Source organism: Mustela nivalis (assembly GCF_964662115.1).
Source record: "Mustela nivalis genome assembly, chromosome: 9".
Taxonomy (NCBI): Eukaryota; Metazoa; Chordata; class Mammalia; order Carnivora; family Mustelidae; genus Mustela; species Mustela nivalis.
This window is the reverse complement of record NC_139028.1, coordinates 51880195-51905261: the sequence shown is the minus strand read 5'-3', so window position 1 is coordinate 51905261 and position 25067 is coordinate 51880195. Positions and strand designations below refer to the sequence as shown.

Here is a 25067-nt window from a genome sequence, read left to right as displayed (position 1 = left end):
ACTACATTCTAGTATAACTTTAAAAATCCTTAATACTGTATTCCCATAATCTAGCAAATTACAACTCTGACCATGTTAATACAAAAATTCAAGTTCATCAGAATTCCCCTCTAAAGAATTATCATTCGTAAAATCTGACTACCGAGAAATGTTTCTCCATTAAAAGAACCATATACACAATGAACATATAAAACTCTAAAAGGTCAAATCCAAACATTTCAATTCTCTAGAGAAATGTATAAAACAGTTTAACGGGGAACACATGGAGACAGAACACAAAGTAACGGAAATGCCACTTCAGCCACCAAAAGAACAGGAAGAGCAAATACTAAGGCTGTACTTTGAAAACCTAACCCTATTTCTTCTTGGTAGGCTCTAACCTCTTGCCAAGAAGCCTTTAAGTTTATTTTTCTTACATGTTTGATTTGAAAGGGGAAATCTTGAAACTAAGCATTTTGGAAATAAAGGAAACAGAAGAGAAGCTCTTTCTATGCATTATGGTAAATGTTTACATCAAATATTCTAAATGATAATCAGGGTCAAAAGAAATAATTTAAAATAATGAAATTCTGGCAATTAATTAGAAAAGACTACTTTTTAACTATTAACGTACCTTTAAAACATCTGATTAAATATTTAAAACATCTGATTAAATATTTCATAGAAGTGTTTCACAAATCAAATGGAGGGCGAGGGGGAAGCCTAGTTACCTCTTATGAAAGGTTACTCCTCATCTGCCACTCTAAATTTGAAAACACCTTTAAAAATTATTCAGATACATATACAGTAAACATGAAAAGCCTTCCTATAAGGATTAAAAAATAGATGACTGGAATCTAATATTTTTTAAAATAACAAATCCATTAGTGAAGCCTAAGTACTTTTTGCAGACATTTTAGAATTAATTTGCTAATTACGAATAATGCAGCTACCAAAATGGTTATATATAAAGTTCTCTTCTGAGTTTCTCTTTTAAAGTACATACAATTCAGAAACTTAACTGTATATACCACAAGGAAAAAAATTACATTTGTGTAGTTCTGCTACATACCTCAGGCATTTGACCTAGGTTGACTCCATTACCATTTTCTGTATTTCAGAACTATTAAAGACTAAATAATAAGGGACAGAATTGGTTAAATAATGAAAAGGGAAAATATAAATCATATGGTTAATTCTTATAAGAAAGAATAATAAGGGGACGCCTGGGTGGCTCAGCTGGTTAAGCGGCTGCCTTCGGCTCAGGTCATGATCCCAGGAACCTGGGATTGAGTCCTGCATCGGGCTTCCTTGCTCGGCAGGGAGCCTGCTTCGCCCTCTGCCTCTGCCTGCCACTCTGTCTGCCTGTGCTTGCGCTCTCTCTCTAATAAATAAATAAAATCTTAAAAAAAAAAAAAGAAAGAATAGTAAGTCCACATGTTAACCACGAAACAACTGCTTCTTTAAAACAAGATCTATTTGGAAAGCCTGTTACTTTATTTCTAAACATGATACATCTTGGGGCAGATTTCCCACTTAATCTCTTCCTCACATGCACCTTTTCTTGCAAATCAGATCCCAATTACCAAATACGTTCTCAACAATATGCCAACTAAGCACCCAATAGAAGTCATACATCAATACATTTGATTAAAAAGGTAATTATTTCAGGTACTTTCTGATATTTTACATACATTTTCAATGGTTATACAAACCACTAACCCAAATACAAATTCCATCTTCTACATATTCAATATATTCACAAATTCTTAACTTCAAAAGAATTATTTCCACAATTAAATTTAAGCAGGGTATAGATCCAGCACACAACACACAAATCCCACATTATATCTACTACAGAGATACACTAATAATTGATGCTTCTTAATAAGAACAAGATCTTGATTTTTTCCCACGATATAAAGCAGATGATGGATGGAATGAAGTGTCCCTGGAAATTAAGTGGGAAAAAATACAGATAAAAAAGTGAAGCCATTATTACCATTATCATAAATACTGTATTTCAGTGCAACATGTTAGAATGTAAATGCCCAAGGACAGGAAATTAAACAAATATATAAAAAAAATTTAAGTATTCCTATCAAAAAAACAAAATAATACTAAAGGTTATGAAGTCAGATAATAATGGTTTTTAAATTAAGAATTTATAAATTTAAAAAGTTGTGTTTTGGGGCACCTGGGTAGCTCAGTCAGTCAAGTATCCAGAGTCTTGATTTCTGCTCTGGTCATTGTATCAGAGTCGTGGGATCAAGCCCCGTGTTGGGCTACGTGCTGGCTGTGGAAGTTGCTTAAGATTCTCTCTCTTTCTCTCCCTCTGCCCTTCCCCTAACCCTCTCTTCAAAAATAAATTAATTAATTAAAATTATGTTTTGTTTATATTTGAATAATTATGGATGTTTGAAGCATTCTATATCCTCTTTAAATGGAGTTAGAAACTACTACCTGAGCATATGGCTTGCCTCTCCCGTAGCCATAAGAGAGGATTAAATTAGGTAACAGTTAATAGTGCCTGGCAAACTGAAGTCCTTCCAATTTAAGGGCTGCTATTCTTCTACCTTGACTACAACCATTAGAGACCCGAAACTAAATGCAAATCGTGTTCATTTTAACATTTATATTTCAAGTTGGACAACTCCTCACACTAGGGACCCTAGTTAACACTATTACCTACAGACACCCATAAGCAAAGCAAAAAATTTTCTAAAACAAGTATATAATATAGTATGAATTAAGCCCTAAGTCGTAGATTATAATAATCACTTCCTAATATGCAAACACCTTGTCAAGTACAAAGAAACCTCCTCCACAGTCTAAAGGCCCATGGGGGGGGGGGGGGGGGACAGTCCTGGACATATTTTTGTTATACACTAACATTTAAAAAATGAAATTGCAGGGCACTTGGGTGGCTCAGTGGGTTAAGCCTCTTCCTTCGGCTCAGGGTCCTCAGATCAAGCCCCACATCGGGCTCTCTGCTCAGCAGGGAGCCTGCTTCCCCCTCTTTCTCTGCCTACTTATGATCATCGCTCGCTCTCTCTCTCTCTCTGGGTCAAATAAAATAGATAAAATCTTTAAAAAAAAAATGAAATTGTTTTCACTAAGTTCAACTGATGAGGAAAACAGTCATTCAAGATATTAAAACATGCAACTGATCTAAGCCCTCACTAGAAAGAAAAATTCCTAGAAGAGAAAAAATTATTTCTACATTAAAGCCTGAAGTTCATGGTGTCACGACACAGAACTGTCTGTGAAAGCCTTTTCAATTTTCTGGAAGCATGTTAAAGTGTGTGGGTAGAAAGATGTTTAGAAAAACCACTGATTGGCCAGTCTTCACTTAACATAAATTTATGTCATTATTAAAAACTTGTTACAAGGGCATTTAAAACTATATAGGGAAAAGAGTATTTTAAAACCTTACTTTAAAAGAACTAGATGAGTAGTAGCAACTTATATGGATTTAAAGAAAAAAAAAAATCACACATTACCAAGAATATTCAAGTTCTAAGGTCGGAGCTTACAGCAGTGGTAGAAAAGAGCTACAAATGTTGAGTTTAGTTTCCAAACCTAATACCATTTGGCATCTGCAGTAGCTGCTATTACAAGAGAAAAAGGGTAACACTAATAAAACACAAGCATCACCCTCCTTATCACTTATCGCTTTGAAGTCAGTTAGAGGAAAACAGTTCTTACAGAAAGAAGTAGTTTTTTCACCTACCCCCCATCACCAAAAAGAAAAATAAAAAACAGTAAGAATTAACAGGTCAAACCGTAAGATTGGCTATAGCAAACCAAGCAGTCACTTGAAGGGAAGTAAAGAGCAAAACTATCTACTCCACGTATCAGATAATCAAAAAAAATCACGTACGGTTTCACAATTCATTTTAAAGAATTTTCCATATATAAAAAAGTGTCAGCATTTAAATATATTCTACATTTTTCTAAACAGGCAAGGACTGAGAGTTAAAAGCAGCCTGCACGACCAGTGCATTAGAGGAGAACCAAGCAGTAATGACTTTTTTTTTTTTAACTTTTCCACAGTGAAGGAACCAGTCACAATGAATAATGGTTGGTCTGTAGCAATAACTTGTTCTAACAGCACTTCATGAGCAAACTATCTTGGAAGAATTCACATTTTGTACATTTTTCTTTAAAGTGCAGACCTTACAGCCAAAGCCCAAAAGAGAAATCAAAACAGGACTCACTGTCAGGGAATTCCCTTCCAGGCCTTGTTCACTCTTGCTCCAAACAGTAAAGCAAAGTTACTTTCATGAGAATAAGTCAGTCAGGCAAATGTGTCCAGCTGCCATTTTAAAAAGGAACTTATTACTGTGCCTATTTCCCTAGGTTTTATTTCCCTGAAAAGTTTTAGGTCACTCCACTGAGTCAAACCTTGAGTAATCCACTGAGCTTTGTACCTCCAGGTAAAGGAAAGAAAAATGAGGATATTACAAGTGGCTTCCAGGTCTGGAAAAAGTTGGGAGGAGTTAAGCTATGGTAATTGTATGTAAGTTAGTGAATGGAGTAATATTACACCGGAGAAGAGAAGCTGGTTCCCCGAGAAAACCAGCTTAAATTAAAAAGGAGTCCAAACTCAAGCATCATCAATCACCTTTTTAGCATTTTCAAAAGAGATGTAGGTTATTTGTAGGTTTGATACTAATCCATTTTTTATCCCAATAATCTACACTTCATACTCAACCTTCTAAATTCAAACCGCCAGGCTTAACAGTTCCAGGAAATGATACCACTATCAGCCAATCCTTTTCCAGACCCCATTAGAAAAAGAAACAAGGGGGAGAGGGGGGCTGACATTCACAACTTATCTAAAAAGCATGAAAATAGAATGATTAAATTCCACCAAAGGCAATAATAAATCCCAACTTCCCATAAAGCGTTCCCTACACCAAACGGAGTACCTTTACTTTCATTCCCCCAAAGTAAGTAATCTGGGCTAAGAGTCGGATAATGAGTCTGATGTGTCCGACACAAAATGAGACGAAGGAACCGAACTGAAGCTACAGAGGCAAAGAAATGTCACCCAAAGGGGAGAGGAAAGCTGGAAGAGAAACCCGAGAAGGGAACGGACAGAAGAGACTTGACCAGTGGAGCAAAGGAGTGGGAATCACTTCAAGGGAGGCAGCCTTCAGGACTGCGGAGAAACAGGGATCTAGGTCCACGGAACCGGGCGTTTACGGAACTCGAAGGCTAATGGGGAAACAATGGGGCGGTGAGACCGGGAGCAAGCCGAGAGACGCTCAGGAGAGGGCGACTAGGCAGCACGGGACGGGGGTGGGGGTCGTATGAAAGAGCAGAAGGCTGCAGTGGACAGAGGCGGCAGGGAGGTGAAAAGCTACGTGGAGAGCCAAGTTGGTCGAGTGTATTGGGGTTTCGTGGCGCACCGGGCAGGAAAGCGAGGGTCTTCTAGGTACCCGGGGGTGGGGGAGTGGCTTATCAGGGATTTTTAGACAGGGAACGGAAGCCGTGAAGGCAGGTGTGATGGAAGCAAAAAGCACACACCTCGGAGCAGTACAGGACCCGCCGTGCCAGACAAGACGACGGGAAGGAAGAGGCAGCTGAAGGGGTAAGAAAAGAGGAGGGAAGAACGCGGGTCGCGGGGACAGAGGCCGTGGTCGGCTTCACTCACAGTCCAGGTGTTTTTTCTTGGGCCCCATGATCTCGTGGGTCGTGGCCTTGCATACTGTCTTGGATACCGCGGAGCCGGTGACACTGTGCTGAGCGGCGGTGATTCGGTCCGTCAAGCTCTGGCCGGACATCTCTGCGGCGCCTCCGCCACCCCTCCCGCTCGGCAGCCGGCGGGGACTGGGACCCCCAAGCGCCGGAGGACCCCCACCCCCCACCGCACCCCCTACCCCCACCGGCTCCTTCTCCGCCTGCCGGCCTGGGGCGGGGCTCAGGGCCGCGCGCTGCCACCCAGCCGGGAAAGAACCGGCTCGTGTCACCCGCGGGGTCAGGCACGGCGTCGGGCACTCCCCTGCCCCCGCCTCAGCTCAGCCCACCCCTTCCCTGGTCAGCTGGAGCCGGGCAGGGCAAGAGGGACAGGCAGCTGCAGGAAAATGGCGGCGCCAGGCTCCTCCTCGGAGCTTTCCGGGCTGTCCCGGGTCACGTGACTCGGGCGCCGCCCCTCCGTCTCCTTCTCCCGCCCCTTTTCCCTTCCCTTTCCTCTTCGACGCCCGCCCTCCCTCGCTCCGCGAGGGAAGAGCGGGGCGGCGCCCGCGCGTTACGTGATGGAACCCGCCCGGCGGGCGCAACAGGAGGCCCGCCCGGGGGCAGTGCGCGGCGGGCCGCGTCACGTGACGCTCCCTGCCAACAGGTCGCCCGTGGCGGGACGCGGGGGTCACAGAGGGGAGGTGGGGCGGGGGAGGGGCGGCGAGACCCGCGAGCCGGGGGCGAGCTAGTGAGTGGCGTCCGTTTTACCTTTCTCCCACCCCGAGGGTCTTCTTGTTGCCTGTGGTTGAAACCAACGGCTTGACAAAGAGGAGGTGCGGCCACCTTCACGGCTTGGCGTGGGGAGGGGGCTGTCAGGGCTCCGGCTCTCCGAACTTCAGTGGCTGAGTCAAGATTGTGTTGAGGGATTCCCGCCCCCCAAAGCCGTCCTCCTGGTTTTAAGGAAAAAGAAAACGCTTCACTTGGCCCATTTTCGGAGCCTGGCCAGCAGGCCTCTCCCTACTGTGAAACTGTTGAAGCTCTCACTACTTACTTACCCCGGGAGGGTTGGGTATGGTTTTTGTTGGTTCGGTTTTGTTTTGTTTTTCCCATTTTCTTGAAAGACTTGGAAATGTCACCGGTTTTTGTTGATCTCTCCTCTGAAAACTCAGACACGCTACTGCTGGACTAAATTTAGATACTAACCGTCCTGTATTCTTTCTCTAGCGTGTCAAATAGGACAGGAAACACATAACTTCACTGGAATTTGAAAAGGGAAGTAGTAGGATGATGTCAACAGAGATTAGCTTGACCCTACAAGGCTCACTGTGGAGGTGATTAAAGGTCCAGACCATAGAAGGAAGTGAGAAGGCTGGTAAATAGAGAAGTCCCATTCAAAGAATTGAGACATCACTACCTGCCGTCTCCCCAGGTTTAGTTTTTCCTTCCCTTTGGCCTTTTTTCTCTTGGGTGAGCCAGATTTTCAGGGAAAGGAGACACTGACACCTGACCTGTAGACAGTTTAGAGGAATTACTATATCCTGTGAATCTGTTCTGTGAGCCTTTAAAAATGTAATTAGGGCCACATTTAACTAGGTTTAGGGATAAATTTTAAAATCTCTGTGAGTGTTAAATTACTGTGATAGTCCTATGTAATCTTGCTACTTCCAAATGAAATGCTAACATACTCCAAAAGTCTGTGTACACCATCTGCCAGCCAAATCCAAAATTCGTGCTTCAATCTGGTGACTCTCAGAAGATGCAAAGCTAATAGTTAACATTTTATGTATCATATCACAGATTTTGTGGTCTCCTCCTGTTCCCTTCCCCCCCTTTTTTCACTATGGCTGGTGAAATTCTGCAGCACCATGATTTGCCAAGAACATACAGTCTTAAATCAGCAGGCTTCATCTTTGTCAAGCCAGTCCCAAATTTCACAAAATGGTAGTGACTTCCTTCAGTGCGTCTGCAGTCCATCTACAGTTTGGTGCCCAGTTTGCTGCCCCATGTCCATTGTGCGGTGCAGTCACCCAGTCCTCAAGGCATGTTGCATGCCATCCTTGCTGCCCTTCTATGGGTTCCACTGAGTGAATTCCCAGTTGACCTGAGCATCTGCACCAATAATAATAACTCCTGCTGAAGTCAGTCAATATGAGCATGGCATTTGGCTGCCAATAGCTAAATACTTCAACCTCAGGGAAAATGTAAAAGTTACTCCTAAGTACACAGCAGGAAACTTGTATTTTTTGCACTACTATGAATATTAAAGGGTAATATAACTCTACATTTTTCAAGGATGCATTTTATAAGTTTCTGAATGAGTAATCAGTGATCATTATAGAAGTTTATGTACAATGGTGAACTGAAAGATATGAAGAAATTTTGAAGATGATGGGAAAATATTCTAAGGATAGGAATTACTGATGGGCCTACCTGCCCTGTCCTATATCCTTAAGTTTTTTGTGTGTTCTACTTTCCTTGGTCTGTTTTTTTTTTTTTTTCTTTCCTTGGTCTGTTAAAGAAATATCTTTACTTGTCTCACGGATGCTTCAAGCTCAGTATAGCCAAAAATGATTTCTCTTGTCCCTGCCCATTCCATATCCCTCGTCGATGCAGATCATCATCTTTGTTCTTTATTCCAGGAATGGCCTCACCACCTGCCCAGAAGTCCAAGTCAGAAAACCATGACTTATTCTTAGCCCTCCTTCTCTCTTATTTCTCTTACCCAGCCTAATCTAGTTATATCCCTCAAACCCATTTTCTTTCTAACATCATATCTATTGCCTTAGTTCTAGCTTTATTATCATTTTTTATCTCTTTCCCATGTAGACTATTCTAATAACTTCTTAGCTGATTTCTCTCTCTCTTTCTCATACCTCAACTGTCCAATCCAGATCTTTCTGAACCTAAAATATGAATCTTTTATTTGTATTAAAACCTTCGTAGCACCCCATGCACTACTCTAGAGGATAAAATTTAGGACTCTCAGTTTGACATATAAAGCCTTTCATGATCTAGCCCCTACCTAAGTATAGTTTGTTGAGCCTTATCTCTCTCCAGTCCTCCACATTTAGTCCGGTTAGTGTCACACTACTGGGTATGCCATTCTGGTTCACACCCTCGTAAGTAGTCAGCAGTTTATTTCTGTTACTCATGTAGTATCTTACACATCCTCCTACTAATTATTTTTGTAATTGTTTTATTATGCTAGCATGAGGACAGAGATATCTTCTTGTTAATATTGTGGCTGATACATAGTAGACACACAGTAGAATGCTAGTTGAATGAATGAATGAATAAATGAATGAAAACACGTAGAAGTCACCTATTTGGAAACACTACTACAAACCTCTCATTGGATAAAACCTGCCCACTTTTTCACACTTACAGCATGCCCATTCTGTAATTATCCATCTGAAGGATCATATTTTAATTTCAGTATTAGTTCATTCACAAAAATATATGTATTGAACACCCACTGTGTGTCAGGCATTGTTCTAGGTGCTATATACTATTTTAACAATGAACTCATCAGCCCTTTGGGAACTGATAAGCTCTTTACTTTGATTGCCAACTTAAAGGTCTATGTGCTTTAATTACAAATGAATAGAAACAAAGACAGAGGGAAAAATTTGAACAGCACTTGATCTTTCCAAGGCTCTTAAATGACAAAGTATGGTGTAGGGAGGTTGGTGTCCAGGGGGAAATGGAAACCATTTAAAACATTTTTTAGTGTCTTCTATGTGTTTGGAACACTTATAAATTTAATTCTCATTACTATAACTCTAAAATGGATTGTACCATTTAATATAAGGGGAAAGAACAAGTTTTAGGAGTCAAGTGCTTATATAATTTTTCTATATTTAAAAAAAAAAATAGTTAAGTTTAAGAAGTACCAGAATTCCACAGATACTACAGTGGCATAAGCAAGATTTAAAAACTTGTCTTTTCATTAACTTTATTTATACCCTTTCACCAAAACGTGAAGCATCTACCAATACAAATGACATTTATTCAACAAATTCTTCTTGCCTGCAAACTCCATACTAGGTATTGCTAGATTCAAAGATACAATAATGTGTAAGAGAAGTTTGGTCTCTATTCTTAGAGCTTACAATATTTTAAGTGGCAGCAGAAGAGAAATAAGTGAGGTGAAGAAAACTTACTGCTCCTGAAGAATCTTGAAGAGGTCTAAACTTTGAAGTAAGATAGTAATAGAGAAAGAGAATATGGAAAACAGAATGAACTAGAATTTTTACTCCTTACTACTTCACTTATGCTCATTCCCAAAGCCAAACAATCTAGCAGTTTATTGTATTCCCACTCTTCTTGGAAATCAGAGTTGTTTAAATTACGATATTTTGATATTCTGTTAGCTAAGCTGATAACACCTTGGCATCCGCTTCTTCCCTTATCTTTCTGTTTATATCTTCTGATGCTGCCAAATGAATTAAAGATCATAACCTTTAAAAGGTCAGGACTTTCCTTTAAATGTATCTGAGTTCTCTTACTAGGACCTCCAAGCAAATACTCCACTTCTAACTGTGGGATCCTTATTTACATTCTCAGCATACATACTTGTGATAATAATAAGAACATATAACTTTGTAGGTGGCATACCCTGTGCTAAGCACATTACATACATGCTTTATCTCAATTAAACCCTAAAACAACCTCATGACCTTAGTAGAGACAACTTTGTGTTCCCCAAAGTCTGTTTCCTTTACTTCACAACACACCTTATACTTCCTAGCCTCCTTCCTGATCAGTCAGGGTCATGTGACTGATTTCTGTCCAGTGGAATGTGAATAGAAATGATGAAACCCATTTAAGGCTTGGCCCACAGAACCTCTAGAACATCCTACACACGCTCCATATTCTCTTTCTTTTATTTATTTATTTATTTATTTATTTATTTATTTATTTGACAGAGATCACAAGTAGGCAGAGAGGCAGGCAGAGAGAGAGGACGAAGCAGGCTCCCTCCTGAGCAGAGAGCCCGATGCGGGGGGCTCCATCCCAGGACCCCAGGATCATGACCTGAGCCGAAGGCAGAGGATTTAACCCACTGAGCCACCCAGGGGCCCCTCCATATTCTCTTTCTTTCCATACTTACCAGCTGAATGAAAACTTCAAAGAATTTAGAGGAAGTCAAAACCACAACATGCAAGAAGCCTAGGGCCCCAAATTGATCCTTGTGGAAATGTCATCCAAACATGGCGAGGAACACCTGTGTTGGATTTTACTTGTTTTATTAAATTATGCCCCTGAAATTATGATACTGTATTTTACAGTAATTAGCTACCATGCCTAATATACTTCTCTTCATTTTGCTGGTGAAGAGAAATTGAGGCTTAGGAAGAGTTAAGTAATTTGCTTAAATTTGCTCAGCTGTTAGGTGGGGAACTAGGAATAGATCTCAGGTCTCTCTGACTTTTAAGTTTAAACTCTCACTGCTTAAGTTTCTCATGATACTATTTCATGTACTTTTAAAAATTTCATAAAAGGGGGCACCTGGATGGCTCAGTTAAACACCTGCCTTCAGCTCAGGTCCTGATCTCAGTGTCCTGAGATCGAGCCCCCTGTCCGGCTCCCTGCTTAAGGGAGAGTCTGCTTCTCCCTCTCCTTCTGCTGCTCCCCCTCACTTGCATGCTCCTTCTCTCAAATAAATAAATTAAATCTTTTTTAAAATAAAAATTTCAAAAACGTTTCATACAGGCTTTAATAATGACTGCTTTACCTAGCATGCTGAAAAAGCAAATAACCACGGTGACCTCCAGTTTCTTTCACATATAAGATGCTCTCTTACTTTAACTTATTCCTGCCACATTTTCCTTTCTTTAGGGTGTATTAATTTTACAATTTCAATATGACTTACAATGTATTTTGACCTTATATACCTGTTGAAAAATGATGTGTAGATTAGTTTTTAAGTGCCATCCTTCCCTTAAAAAGGAAGATTAACCAAACCTTAACCCTGAATCATCATCAAAACCCATTAATTATGAAGCAGAATAAAAATATGATACCTGAGCTATTAAGATACCTGGGGTCCCTTCTTTGCAGTCTAAAGAGGCTGAATAAAGTACAAATGTATTAGAATATGCAACACTGAACTAAAATAAGAATGGTTTTAATGTTAAAATTAGGATACTGAGTTTTGGTTGATATATATCAATAATCTAAAGGAGATTTGGTAATTCATTTAAGACAATGGGAGAAGAAATGGATTTGGAGTTAGACACACTTAGGTTCATAACTCTGGACAAGTTAATCAGTTTCCTTAAATATAAAACATGGAGAAATAGTACCCATTTTAAATAGTACCTATTTCTTATCAGGATTAAAATAATGTCTGTAAAACACTAATATAATATTTGACACCCAATAAATGTTGTCACTCAGTAAATAAAATCATTCAACATTTATTCAGAATTCATTATGGGCAATGCAGTCTGCTAGATTCCCAGGATACAGAGGTCAATTAGACAAAATATTAACAGAATGTATTAAGTAATATGATAGAGATATACATAGACTACTATAAAAATGGAGTAAAAGGGCATTTAGTTTTTCCTGTAGGGATCAATTAAGGTTTGTTAGGGGCAGTGACACATAAGTGGAGTCTTGAAGGATGATCAGGAATTGTGAGGGAATCAGAAGTTATTCCAGGCAAAGGAAAATCGCATATGCAAAAAGAGAAGTCATTTGAGGCCAGCAAATAGTTTGTTACTATTGTTTTTTAAGCAGGCTCTGCACCCAGCAGGGAGCCCAATGTGGGGCATGAACTCACAACCCTGAGATCAAGACCTGAGCTGAGATCAAGAGTTGGACTGGACGCTTAACTGACCGAGTCATCTAGATGCCCCAACTGCAGATAGTTTTATATGACCAAAACATGGTATGTGTGAGGTTTTTATTTATTCATTTGATCAGCAAGTAATTAGCAAGCACCTATATATGCCAGATAGTGTACTAGGTCCTGAAAACACGTAAGTGAACACAATAGAAAAGTCTTCTGCCTTCTGGAACAGTATATACATTTAAGAGGGCATATAATAAACAGAGTGAAGAGAGCTGTGAAGAAAATTTAAACAGGGTAAAAGAATCAAGAATGACAGAGGACTTTAAATTGGATGACAAGGGCAAGCTTTTCTAAAGAGATAACATGTGACTTGAGTGGATTGTGGGAGTCAGCAATGCAAATAATGGGGAGAATATCATTTTGCAGAAAAGGAACAATAAGTACAATGGCTCTCAGGCAGGAACAAGATTAACTTGTTTGCAGAACAGCAGGGCCAGTGTAGCGAGAGAAAGAGTGAAGAAGAGAAAGAGAACTAGGAGATGAGCTCAGGAATGTGGCTAGATCGAGAGGGGCATGTTGAGGACTCTAGATAATATCTAGAGGTAGATGTCCCATGAGAATGGATAGGTAGCCCTAGATCTTTGGAACAAGCTGATGATCGTATGACGTAGGCTGTTTCTAACCAATACCACTGGAACAAGAATCCGCTGATTGCAGTGTTCTTCTACGTACGCATATCCCCTTGGCTTTTCATCTTTATCCTCTTGGCTATTTCCTTTCCCCTCTTCTGGATTAAGGTCCTAGATTATTGGTGTACATGCTTTTCCTTTATTAAATACATAGTATTCCCAAGACCTGTATCCTTGAAAATTACTGGACATAGGACATGGTTGAACAAACCCTACCAAATTAAAGGAAAAAAGAAACTTGTTTAGATAAGGAATATTATGTCTCAAATTTTTTTTTAAATTTCCAGTATAGTTAACATGTGGTGCTATATTAGTTAAGATGTAATGATACAGTGATACAACAATTCTTTATCCATTGTCTAGTTTTTAAAATCTAGGAATGTACCTTTGAAATGCCTTGTAAACTCCAATCATTTTTGTCTTAGTGTCTGTCTGCATTGCAGTTACCAGATATATGATCTTTAGAGTCTTAAAATTCTGCTGCACAGCCACTGCTACACTAGATGATTTACAAATGATTATCCAACAAAAAGAATAAGAAGACCTGATATTTACAGAGGATAATAAGACTACTATGAAAATCTCAATACGTTACTGAGACTTATTAAATAGCAGTGCAGATCTGAATTGATCATCCTCCCAGAAAAATGGTCTTTCTTCCAGTTTAGACTAAAGAATGACCAAAGGAAGGGGGACTGAGAAATGAAGCAAAAATTAAAAACGATCAACTGTCCTATTGATACGTAACACAAACAATTCAAGCTCTTATTGTTTTAACACCAGCGTTAGACTCATGTGTTACAAGATCACAAACTGATTTAACAGTAACTGTGCTCAGACTCATATGTTCTAGTAATTCACTTAGTTTATAAGTTCTTATCAAATCCCTCCCCAAGCTAATAACATCTACTATAAAGACACCCTATGATTAATACCAATCCCCTCCCAAATCCCGTATCTTTCCCTAACTACCTGCTTTTGAGATATTATTGATATAAGGGGATGCTTCCCCTTATCAGCAACTTTAACAAATCCAGTTTTTATGATCAATAGGCTTTTTTAGTAGTGCTGTGTTTCATTCTGTCTTTGGGTGAGCTTGTGCCCATAGATTGTGAAATTCACCAGTGCTTCCCAGTTGTTGTTGTTGTATTTTATTGAAGTGTAGTTGGTACATAATGTTACATTAGTTACCATGTACTATGTGTACAACATAGTGCTTCTCCAACTCTATTTTTATGATATGCTTGCCACAAGTGTAGCGACCATCCTACCATCTGTCACCATACCATGCTATTACATTACCATTGACTATATTCCCTATGCCATACCTTTCATCCCTGTGACCTCTACATTCCATAACTGGAAATCCTGTACCTCCCATTCCCCTTCACCCATCTTGCCCATCCCCCCACATTCCTCCCCTCTGGTAACCATCAATCTGTTCTCTATATTTAGAGAGGGTCTTTCTTCTTTTGTTTGTTTGTTCACTTGTTTTATTTTTTAGATTCCACGTATAAGTAAAATCATGTGGTATTTGTCTTTCTCTGTCTGACTTATTTCACTTAGCATAATGCCCTCTAGGTCCATCCATGTTGTCACAAATGGCACAATTCCATTCTTTTTTATGACTGACTATATTCTGTTGTGTATATATACCATGTCTTCTTTATTCATTTGTCGATGGACACTTTGGTTGTTTCCATACTTGGCTATTGCAAATGATGTTGCAGTAAACATAGGAGTGCATGTGTCTTTTTGAAGTAGTATATTCATTTTTTACCTAGTATTGAAAGTAATGGATTGTGTGGTATTTCTATTTTTAATTTTTTGAGGAACCTCCATACTGTCTTCCACAGTGGCTGCACCAGTTTGCATTCCCACCAACAGTGCAGCAGGGTTCCCTTTTCTCTACATCCTTACTAATACTTGTGATTCTTGTCTTTCTTATACTAGCCAATCTCACTAGCCATTCACTGCAAATGATATCTTGTGGTTTTTATTTGCATTTCCCTGATGATTAGTGATGTTGAACATCTTTTCAGGTATCTGTTAGCCATCTGTATGTATGTTTTCTTTGGAAAAATGTCTTTTTGGGTCCTCTGCCGATTTTTTTTTTTTAAGATTTTATTTATTTGACAGACAGAGATCACAAGTAGGCAGAGAGGCAGGCAGAGAGAGAGAGAGGGAAGCAGGCTCCCTGCTGAGCAGAGAGCCCCATGTGGGACTCGATCCCAGGACCCTGAGATCATGACCTGAGCCGAAGGCAGCGGCTTAACCCACTGAGCCACCCAAGCGCCCTCCTCTGCCGATTTTTAATCAGATTATTTGGGTTTTTTTTTTTTTTTTTGGTGTTAAGATGTATAAATTCTTTCTATATTAGATTTTAATCCCTTATCAGATATATCATTTGCAAATATCTTTTCCTATTCAATACGTTGCTCCTTAGTATTGCTTTTGGTTTGGTTTGGTTTGTTTTTTTCTTCCTTAGATGGAACAGGGTAAACAGAGGGGGCTGGAGTTGTCTTTGTTTTTTTTTTTTTTTTTTTCTCCCCAGTAGTTTAGCCTCTTATAAAACTGCTGCAGATTAATCTCTGAAGTAGTTTCTCCTCCTAAGAACAGAATGCTCTGGCATATATTGAAACAGTCCCTTCCACCTTCTCCTGCTGGAAACACCAAGGAATTTTCTCTAGTCTTTACTAAGATGGCATGGTAGAGCTCCCAGAGGTTGAACTAGCAAAAGTGTGGGAACCTCCCCCATACCTTGTCCACACTGAGCCTCCAGCAATTTGTCAATTAGAGTTTAGGTTTCTGCACCCTGGGACTGGTTTCTGTGATGGTTTCTTGTGGGTTCTGCCCTTGTAAATTGTGATTCTCTGTGTTCACCTGTCCTGCCAGTTTTGAGGGGGAGCAAACACCCTACAATTACTAGAACATATGAGTCTGAGCACAGTTACAGTTAAATCAGTTTGTGGTCTGGTAACAACGAGTCTAAAGCTGGTGTTAAAACAGTAAGAGCTTGAATTGTTTATGTTGCGTATCAGTAGGATGGTTGCTTCATTTCTCAGTCCCCCTTCCTTTGGTCATTCTTTAGTCTAAACTGGAAGATTTACCCTCTAACCTCACTTCTCAGACAGTTATAAAAAGAGTTGATTTCTCAGTTGGTCCAGCTTTCTGCTTGTTACATTGGAATGTTGAGATGGGACAAGAAACCAGAAGACTGGACATACTGCTTTGGGGTGCTCAGAAGATACCCAAATGGAGCTGTCCAGTATACCAAAGGATATTAATATGGCTTTCGATAAACTAGTGCTACAGATCCAAACAATATGAGTGTATAAGTAGTTGGCAAATCATGGAGTATATGAAGTTAACCTGGGAGTAAGCTCCCTGGAGTGAGATGGAATCCTGAGGAATTCCAACATTAAAGAGGCAGCATACAATTTTGAAAGAGCACTGAAGATACAGTCACTCTGATAAAATTAAGTTTTCACAGGTATCTTGTTATTGCTCATATAAATTTATCAAAGTTCATTACCTTTTATTCTTTTACACCCACACCTCCCACACCCCAATTAACTAAAGCAATTATATTACATAATCTGCTCATCCTGGGGCAATTGTTAAGATGGAGACTTTTCAAAAGTGGAATAAAATATTTCAAACTACCTTTTCAATAAAGTCCTATAGAGTGTTCTGTAAATTTTCCGTTTAAAAATGTCACTTCAAAGCAAAGATATTTTATTCCAGTTGGCAGTCCAGAGTAAGTTTTGAGTACCAAATTCCAAACCTCCAAAAGTGGAATTAAAATCTTAGATACTGAAAGATTCCAGGAAACAGTTGCATTTCTGCATGCTACAGTAAAATGAAGGCAGGAGGGACACATCTGCCAAACTTTATATTATAATTAAATCACTTTGTACTGACATAGCTTTATTTTAGAGGAGAATGTTTGTGGGGATTTTTAATCAGATAAAAATAGGGCTGCTGTTTTCTCTATACCAATTAACATAGTTGACATTTAGCCAGATCTGCCCTGGACACAGCAGGGGATGTACAGTTTGTCCTGATTCTGTGGGAAATGAAAAATGCAGTACTTGGCACAAGAAAAAATATGTGAACCCAAAAAATGTTGTCAAATATAGCAAGTCAAATTAAGAAAATTGATTTACTGAAGGGCAGTCTATGCTTTCTAGAGAACAAAGGAGAAAGGAAGATTTTCTGGACAACTCAAAAACATGATGGACCTTGTATTTAACTATAAATAATGTATGCTAATGAATAAGCATATCTGGTTAAAGATATTTTTCTACAACTCAATTAAATATGCAGTTTTTCTTACCATGAGTTGAAGAAAGAAACTGCTAGTGGCTCACACACAGCATAACATGTTAAAAAATTTTGCACAGGGGCACGTGGGTGGCTCAGTCAGTTAAGCATCTGTCTTTGACTCAGGTCATGATCCCAGGGTCCTGGAATCGAGTCCTGCGTCAGGCTCCTTGCTCAGCAGGGAGCCTGCTTCTTCTGCCTGCTGCTCCCCCTGCTTGTGCGTGCTCTCTCTCTCTGACAAAAAAATAATTAAAATCTTTTTTTCAGAAAATTTTACACAGTAAGTCTACTTAGATGGCATCTAATCAAATTCTTTCATTTTTGGATAAAGGAAATTGGCCCCAGGGATGTTAAATTACTTTCATAAAATCACACTGATACATTGCCCTCACAGATCCGTTGGTTCTTAAAAACTTTATGGGAACATCAAAGTTATCGTAACACTTCAGATAACCAGAGTGCTTGAAGGATAGTTTATTCTAATTCATTGAAATTTATGATTAGATTAACTAATGATATGAAAGAAAAGTGGCTTTTATTTATAACTTCTTAAAAATTAATCTAAGGTATTTTGCCTCATAGTTCCACCTTTATAAGTAGTAGGTTGAAATCGGAAAATCACTCAACTTGGATAATTATTTACTCACAAAAACAAAAAATTTCATATGGCTCAGCCTAAAATATGAAAGTAAATGGATCTGAATATTTGAACAACTTGTAATAACTCAAGTTCATCACTGCAGAAAGCATTTTTATAGTTGAGCATTATGGCTGCAAATATACATGGTTCAGGTGACTGTGTAGAAAATATTCTGGCTCCCTGTGTACCCTGAAAAATCTGTGACCTGTCCTAACCAGCTTCCAAGATGGACTTCAGAGATCCTCACCTTCTAGATTTTGTGCCCTTGTATAATCTCCTTTCAGAATGAATAAGAATGACCTGTATAACCAATAGACTATTGGGGAAGTGATGGTATGTGACCTGTCAGCACATAAAGTATAAAAAATACTGAAGCTTCCACTTTACTCTCTCTCAGCTCTCTCACACTGGCAGAAGTCAGCCACCATGTTATGAGAACACTCAAACTCCAGCAGAAGGTCCACGTAGCAAAGAACTTAGGCCTGTTGCCACCAGCCTGCATTAACTTGTCAGCCTTGTGAGTGGGCCATCTTGGAAGCAGATCCTCTGTCTGGCACCACAGCCAAGGCTTCAGAAGCCCTGACCAACATCTTGATTGCAAACTCAGGAGAGATCCTGAGCCAGAACTACCCAGCTAAAGTGTTTCCAAATTCCTGACCCACAGAAACTGCGTGAGATGCTTTAAAGCCTCTACATTTTGGGATAATAGATAACTAATACAGGGCTTATAAAATATATATATGCCCTTGTATTAGTTTTCCTAGGTCTTCTGTAACAAATTACTACAAATCTGGTGGCCTAAAACATATTCTTCTACGGTTCTGGAAACCAGGTGTCTGAAATCTAGGTGTTGACTAGGCTGTACTCCCTCCAAAAACTCTAAGGGAGAATCCTCACTTGCCTCTTTCAGTTTCTGGTGGCTCCAAGTGTTCCTTGGCTTATGACTGCATAACTCCATTCTCTGCCTACATTTTTTTTCTTTTTATTAACATTCAATGTATTATTTGATTAAGGGGTACATGTCTGTGAATCATCAGTCTTACACAATTCACAGTGCTCACTGTAGCACATAATCTCCCCAGTGTTCATCCCCAGGCACCCCTATCCCGTCCACCCCTGTCCCTTCCAGCAACCCTCAGTTTTGTTTCCTGAAGTTAAGAGTCTCTTATGGCTTGTCTCCCTCTCTGGTTTTGTCTTGTTTCATTTTTCCCTCTCTTCCCTTATGATCCTCTGTCTTGTTTCTCAAATTCCCCATATTGGTGAGATCATATGATAATTGTCTTCTCTGATCAACTTATTTCACTTAGCATAATACCCTCTAGTTCCATCCACATCATTGCAATGGCAAGATAATTTAGGTTTTTTTTTTTTTTTAAAGATTTTATTTATTTGACAGAGATCACAAGTAGGCAGAGAGGCAGGTAGAGAGAGGAAGGGAAGCAGGCTCCCCGCCGAGCGGAGAGCCCGACGCGCGGCTCAATCCCAGGACCCCAAGATCACGACCTGAGCCAAAGGCAGAGGCTTTAATCCACTGAGTTACCCAGGCACCCCTGGGGTGGTTTTCTTGATGGCTGCATAATATATATTTTATATATATATATATCTCACATCTTCTTTATCCATTCATCTGTTGGTGAACATCTAGGCTCTTTCCGTAGTTTGGCTACTGTGGACTTTGCTGCATAACCATTAATAATAAACTACCCTATGGAGTAGATCTGTTTTCAACTTTTTGAAGAACTTCCATACTGTTTTCTCTCTGCCTCCATTTTTAAATGACCTTCTCTTTTCTGTGTGTCTGTCTCTCCTTTGTGTGTCTCTTACAAGGATACTTATCCAGACTTAGAACCTATGCAGAGAGTCAAGATTGATCTCGTGTCCAGATCCTTAATACAATTACATCTGCAAAGAGTTTTTTTCCCAAATAAGTTCACTTTCACAGTCTCCAGGATATGGACTTATCTTCTTGAAGGGTCACCATTCATTCTACTACACACTATATGAGTTTTTATATAGTTTAAATATATAATTTACTTAAGTCACCTAAAAGAGTCATGAAGGCAAAATAATGATGATAATAGTAGTGATAATAAAGTACTTGGGTAATTGAGTGCTCTAGGAGACATTTTGATTACTCAAAGCTGCATCATATCATCTTTTTTATGAACAGGAATCAGGAGTCCTGGGATCTAGCCTGTACTGGTTGTATAGTCTTGGCAGGAAACTACTTCTATGACCTTTTCTAGGGAAAGGAGCCTTTCCCTTAGCCTCTGTCTATGTGCAGAGACATCTACTAGAGTAACACATCTGGCCTCTTCTTTGCCTCCATACTTCCTCTCCCTAGTGACTTTAGGAAAAAGAAATGAATGTGCTTGGCCAGGGCCAGGACTAGTGTAAGGTCAAAGAGGAACCAGGGGCACAAAATTTAAGAAGGCCCTCACTCTCAGGGTCATGAGGCAGACACATTCCAGGGATTATATTATGGGCCTCATTCCAGTGCCACTCTATGAACCTCTACCCGTCAGATGATTCAAGATTACATCAGTCCTTCTCTACTTTGATGCTCCATAATAGTTGTTTGTACCCCACAGTTCACAGTTTTTATGATCTATTCTCTAATTGTTCCAAGTATATATCATTTATCTCTTCAATTAGATTGTAAACACCCTCCTCTCAATGTTGTCTAACCATGTTGGGGTACATTACATGAGCATCACTACACATTTTTTTTTAAAGATTTTATTTATTTATTTGACAGAGAGAGAGATCACAAATAGGCAGAGAGACAGACAGAGAGAGAGAAGAGGAGAAGCAGGCTCCCTGCTGAGCAGAGAGCCCTATGCGGGACTCGATCCCAGGCCCCTGGGATCATGACCTGAGCCGAAGGTAGAGGCTTAACCCACTGAGCCACCCAGGCGCCCCAAGCATCACTACACATTTATTGACTGACCAAGTCAATAGGTTTTCTCTTTAAGAAAACCTATTTGACATGATTTTCCTCCTTGAAGATTATTTTGTGTCCGAAATCATTCTTTATTTTAGAACATAGTACATTTTCCACGTGGACTATTTTCCTAATGGAAATCATGTCATACTTAAAACACCTAAATCCATCATGCAGTCTTCAAGTTATTCATATTTCAGAAATGTTCTCGATTTTTTGGTATTAATTTGCTTTCCCAGTTTCTTAATTTGTGAGTCTATTTGGGAAGATACTGATCTAATTATGTTATTTTAGACAGGCTAAAATACCAGTTAGGCCAAAAAGAGCTTGCTTTGGCAACTGTGTGTAAACTCTGCTGGAAAGTCCCACCCCTAACAATGTGGAGGTGGAACGAGGCCATACACAGAGGCCCCCATATCATGTGTCTACATATTTAAAAGTTACATATCAAGCTCTCAAACTTTGGGTGAAAAAGTATGTCCTATCCTTCTACCTTGACAGATATTTTTTCTTTTCTGAATTTCACTTTCATATTTTCTGTTTCTGTCTTGGCCTAAACTTGTGCTCATTCTTAATTCTCTAAAAGATTAAAAAACAAATGTAATTATAGTCAAAATATTCAAATTGTGAATGTATTTTCCATCAAAAAAATGTAAAGTAAATATAAAAAACTGAAAAATTACATTATTTTTAGGTGTAGGTGGTCAAAAGTACAAACTTCTAGGTATAAGATATGTAAGTTCTGGGGATATCATGTATAGCATGGTGATTATAGTTAATAATACTGTATTGTATATTTAAAAGTTGCTAAGAGAGTAGATCTTAAAGTTCTCATCACAAGAAAAATAAATTTGTAACTATGTGAGGTAATGGATGTTGATTAAATTCATTGTGGTAATATATGTACATTGTGTATATATGTACATTTATCAAACCATTGTGTTGTATACCTTAAACATAGGCAATGTTATATACCAGTTATATATCAATAAAACTGGAATAAATATTTTTTATGTTTAAAAATGACTTTTCTAAAGGATTCAAATTGTTAAAATTGAAAAGGAAAAAATATAATTATTGAGTATCAAAATTTTAGCTCAAAGTTATAGAAAGAATTTTAAATTTATTTCCATCTATTTAAGCACAGAGCTTGATGCAGGGCTTAATCTCACGACCCTGAGATCATGACCTAAGCCAAAATCAAGAGTAAAGTGCTTAACCAACTGAGCCACCCAGGAACCCCTCTATTTAAATATCTTAATATTTTAATAAAATCAAAACTATTCTTGTTCCTTGCATTGACTGTCTACTGGCCTAAGGGAAGAATTGATATCATGCTTCATGCATATTGTGTTATGTCTAGCCTACATGTGCACACATTCAAGAGCAGCATGAAATATTTTATATTGCAGACTGTCTCTCAGCAATCTTGTTTAATTATTGCAAATAATATACTAACTCATGAGTACTTCTGAAAACACAAAATGTGAAGAAAAGCAAGAAAATGGGTGCTGGATACAATGAAAAATGATACCACACTCTGTAAAAATCTCTTTCGCGCATGCTAAGAGGAAGGAAATGAAAAGTTAGTCTTTTCTTCTCTCTAGCTGCTTCTGCTATTCAAATCCACCCAAACTGCTGGTGCTCATCTCCAAATTTGGTGGTAGTACATCCATTAGACTTCACAGCATTTAGGCACAGGTGCATTTTAACTCAAGGACATATGACAAGAGATGTAAAGAAGCATTGCCCTGAGGCCTGAATGCAGTTAAGCAAGAAAGTAGTTGTTTAAGAACACATGAGCCAGTGCTTAGCACCAGATCTCAAGTGCCAGACGTGCCCATATGCTATTTAATAGATTTATTTTTTGTGTTTCTTATATGTGGGGCCTTCTAAAACACAGGGCTTAAGTCAGGGCCATCTTGCGTGGGTGGCAGGGTTGGTTGTACTACTGTGCCAAAAGTCAATCACTAAATGTTGGGAAGTTCTTTCTAGTCCCATCTAGGATTCATGGGTTAAAGAATTAAGTTACTGGGGCGCCTGGGTGGCTCAGTGGGTTAAGCCGCTGCCTTCGGCTCAGGTCATGATCTCAGGGTCCTGGGATCGAGTTCCGCATCGGGCTCTCTGCTTGGCAGGGAGCCTGCTTCCTCCTCTCTCTCTCTCTGCCTGCCTCTCCATCTACTTGTGATTTCTCTCTGTCAAATAAATAAATAAAATCTTTAAAAAAAAAAAAGAATTAAGTTACTTGTAGTGACACAGTGTACAGACTCTGGAGACTTGGTAACTGGGTTGACATCCCAACTTTGCTACTTAGTTGTAAGTCACCTTGGGCAAGTTCTTAACCTATCTATGCCTCAGTTATCTCATCTGTAAAATAGGGATGATAATAATGATACTACTTTGAAGGATAGTTGTAATGTTTTAAAAACACCCATCTCACTGAGTAAAGTGAGTGAATATATAAGTGAGAGAATATACAGTGAATATATTTTCCATCAAAAAATGTAAAGTAGGGGCACCTGGGTGTTTCAGTTGGTTAAGCATCTCTCTTGAGGTCAGGTCATTATCTCAGGGACCTAGAATCGAGCCCCACTTCAAGCTCCCTGCTCAGCAGGGAGTCTGCATGTCTCTCCCTCTGCCCCTACCCCTACTTGTGCTCTATATCTCACGTCTACTTTCTTTCAAATAAGTAAATCTTTTTTTTTAAATGTTAAGTAAACATAAGAGATATTTCATAATATAAAACAATTCATATTACTCTTAAATGTATGCATATGTTGGCTAGACAAAAATATACATATATCTTCATGTATGCATGAAATTATGTTCATTCTCCAAAGCATTTTGTAGAACCAATTCACCCTTGAAAATAGTGTAATAATTAATAATAATTATAATAATTACAACCAGCTTTTGAGTACCTTTTATGGCCAAGCACAACATTTACATTTTATCATTTGATCTTCGGAACAATCCTGAGACATCCTCAGTTTTCAGAGGAAGAAACCGAAATTAAGAAAGATTAAGTGATCTGCTCCAGGGCACAGGTAATAAGTGACAGGGCTGAACTTCAAATGGATGTTTTCTGAGTGCTAAGTGCCTAAGCTCTTTCATTTTGTTCTTGATGGACCAGCCATGTCTCTTAATCCGAAATTCTTTTTTTCTTTTTTACTATCTTTGTACAATTTCCCAGTTTTTAAATGTCAACTCATTTATTTATTTTTAAAGATTTTGTTCATTCATGAGAGAGAGTGAGAGAACAAGCAGGAGAGGGGGGAGGGTGAGAGGGAGAAGCAGACTCCCCTCTGAGCAGGGAGCCCAATATAGGACTTGATCCCCGGATTCCAGGATCATGACATGAGCCAAAGGCAGTCACTTAACTGACTGAGCCACCCAGGCGCCCCTTAATCCCAAATTCTTAATTCTAAAATGATAGAATACAATGATACTGTTATTGGTAAGGATGAAAATTACAAATAACTTGCCACTACCAAGCTTTGAGCTCTTTGAGGACACAGGTTGTTTTATTCAGCTCTTAGCCCAATGCCTGGAACATTGTAAACACTCAGTAAATGTTTGTCAAACCAATAATGATTAATCTGGGGGGGCAGAAACAGGCTAGGGAAGTTAATATAATGTCTTGTTAATTAATTGTAAAATAGATTCATTGAGACTATAGTACTCCCTCTATTTCATGTAACCAATTATATGATTAACTAACATTTTTTGAAGTTTAGTCATCTCGATACCCTTAGATCTTGTTTTAACATTTTTAACCATGGCATCTGGAGCTTCACTTTGACTCTTCCGTGATCTTTTTGAAATGAAGATTCAGTTTATTCAAATTTATCTGGCTTCCACTATTATTCCCAGGGTCCTTGCCAGAAAACAAATTACAGAATGTTTGAAGATGTTTTCCTTGTTTAGATTAACTGCATGGGGCTTTTTTTCCCTCAGAAAAATCTCATGGGGCACACAGGTTCATACCAGCTTGGAATATGG

General features: G+C 39.0%; 1 protein-coding gene and 1 long non-coding RNA gene across 32 annotated transcripts in view; one reads left to right on the top strand and one right to left on the bottom strand.

Annotated features, from left to right (window-relative positions):
• The window catches only part of PICALM (phosphatidylinositol binding clathrin assembly protein), a 111669-nt gene extending 105373 nt beyond the window's left edge, over window positions 1-6296 (bottom strand). For 4 of the 27 annotated variants that reach the window (XM_082749047.1, XM_082749048.1, XM_082749067.1 and 1 more), the window contains exon 1: window positions 5642-6221. In XM_082749047.1, coding sequence (XP_082605173.1) covers window positions 5642-5771 — 130 coding nt within the window. In that variant the 5' untranslated portion in view covers window positions 5772-6221. Of the gene's footprint in view, window positions 1-5641 lie in introns of all 27 variants that reach the window. The other 23 variants (XM_082749069.1, XM_082749052.1, XM_082749055.1 and 20 more) reach the window with 11 other exon arrangements.
• The window catches only part of LOC309873461, a 67152-nt gene continuing 43491 nt past the window's right edge, over window positions 1407-25067 (top strand). Inside the window, exons 1-2 of one of the 5 annotated variants that reach the window (XR_014316367.1) lie at window positions 1407-5578; window positions 12412-12562. This is a non-coding gene — a long non-coding RNA (uncharacterized lncRNA). Of the gene's footprint in view, window positions 5579-6323; window positions 6413-12408; window positions 12563-24032; window positions 24113-25067 lie in introns of those variants that run through there. The other 4 variants (XR_014316369.1, XR_014316370.1, XR_014316368.1 and 1 more) reach the window with 4 other exon arrangements.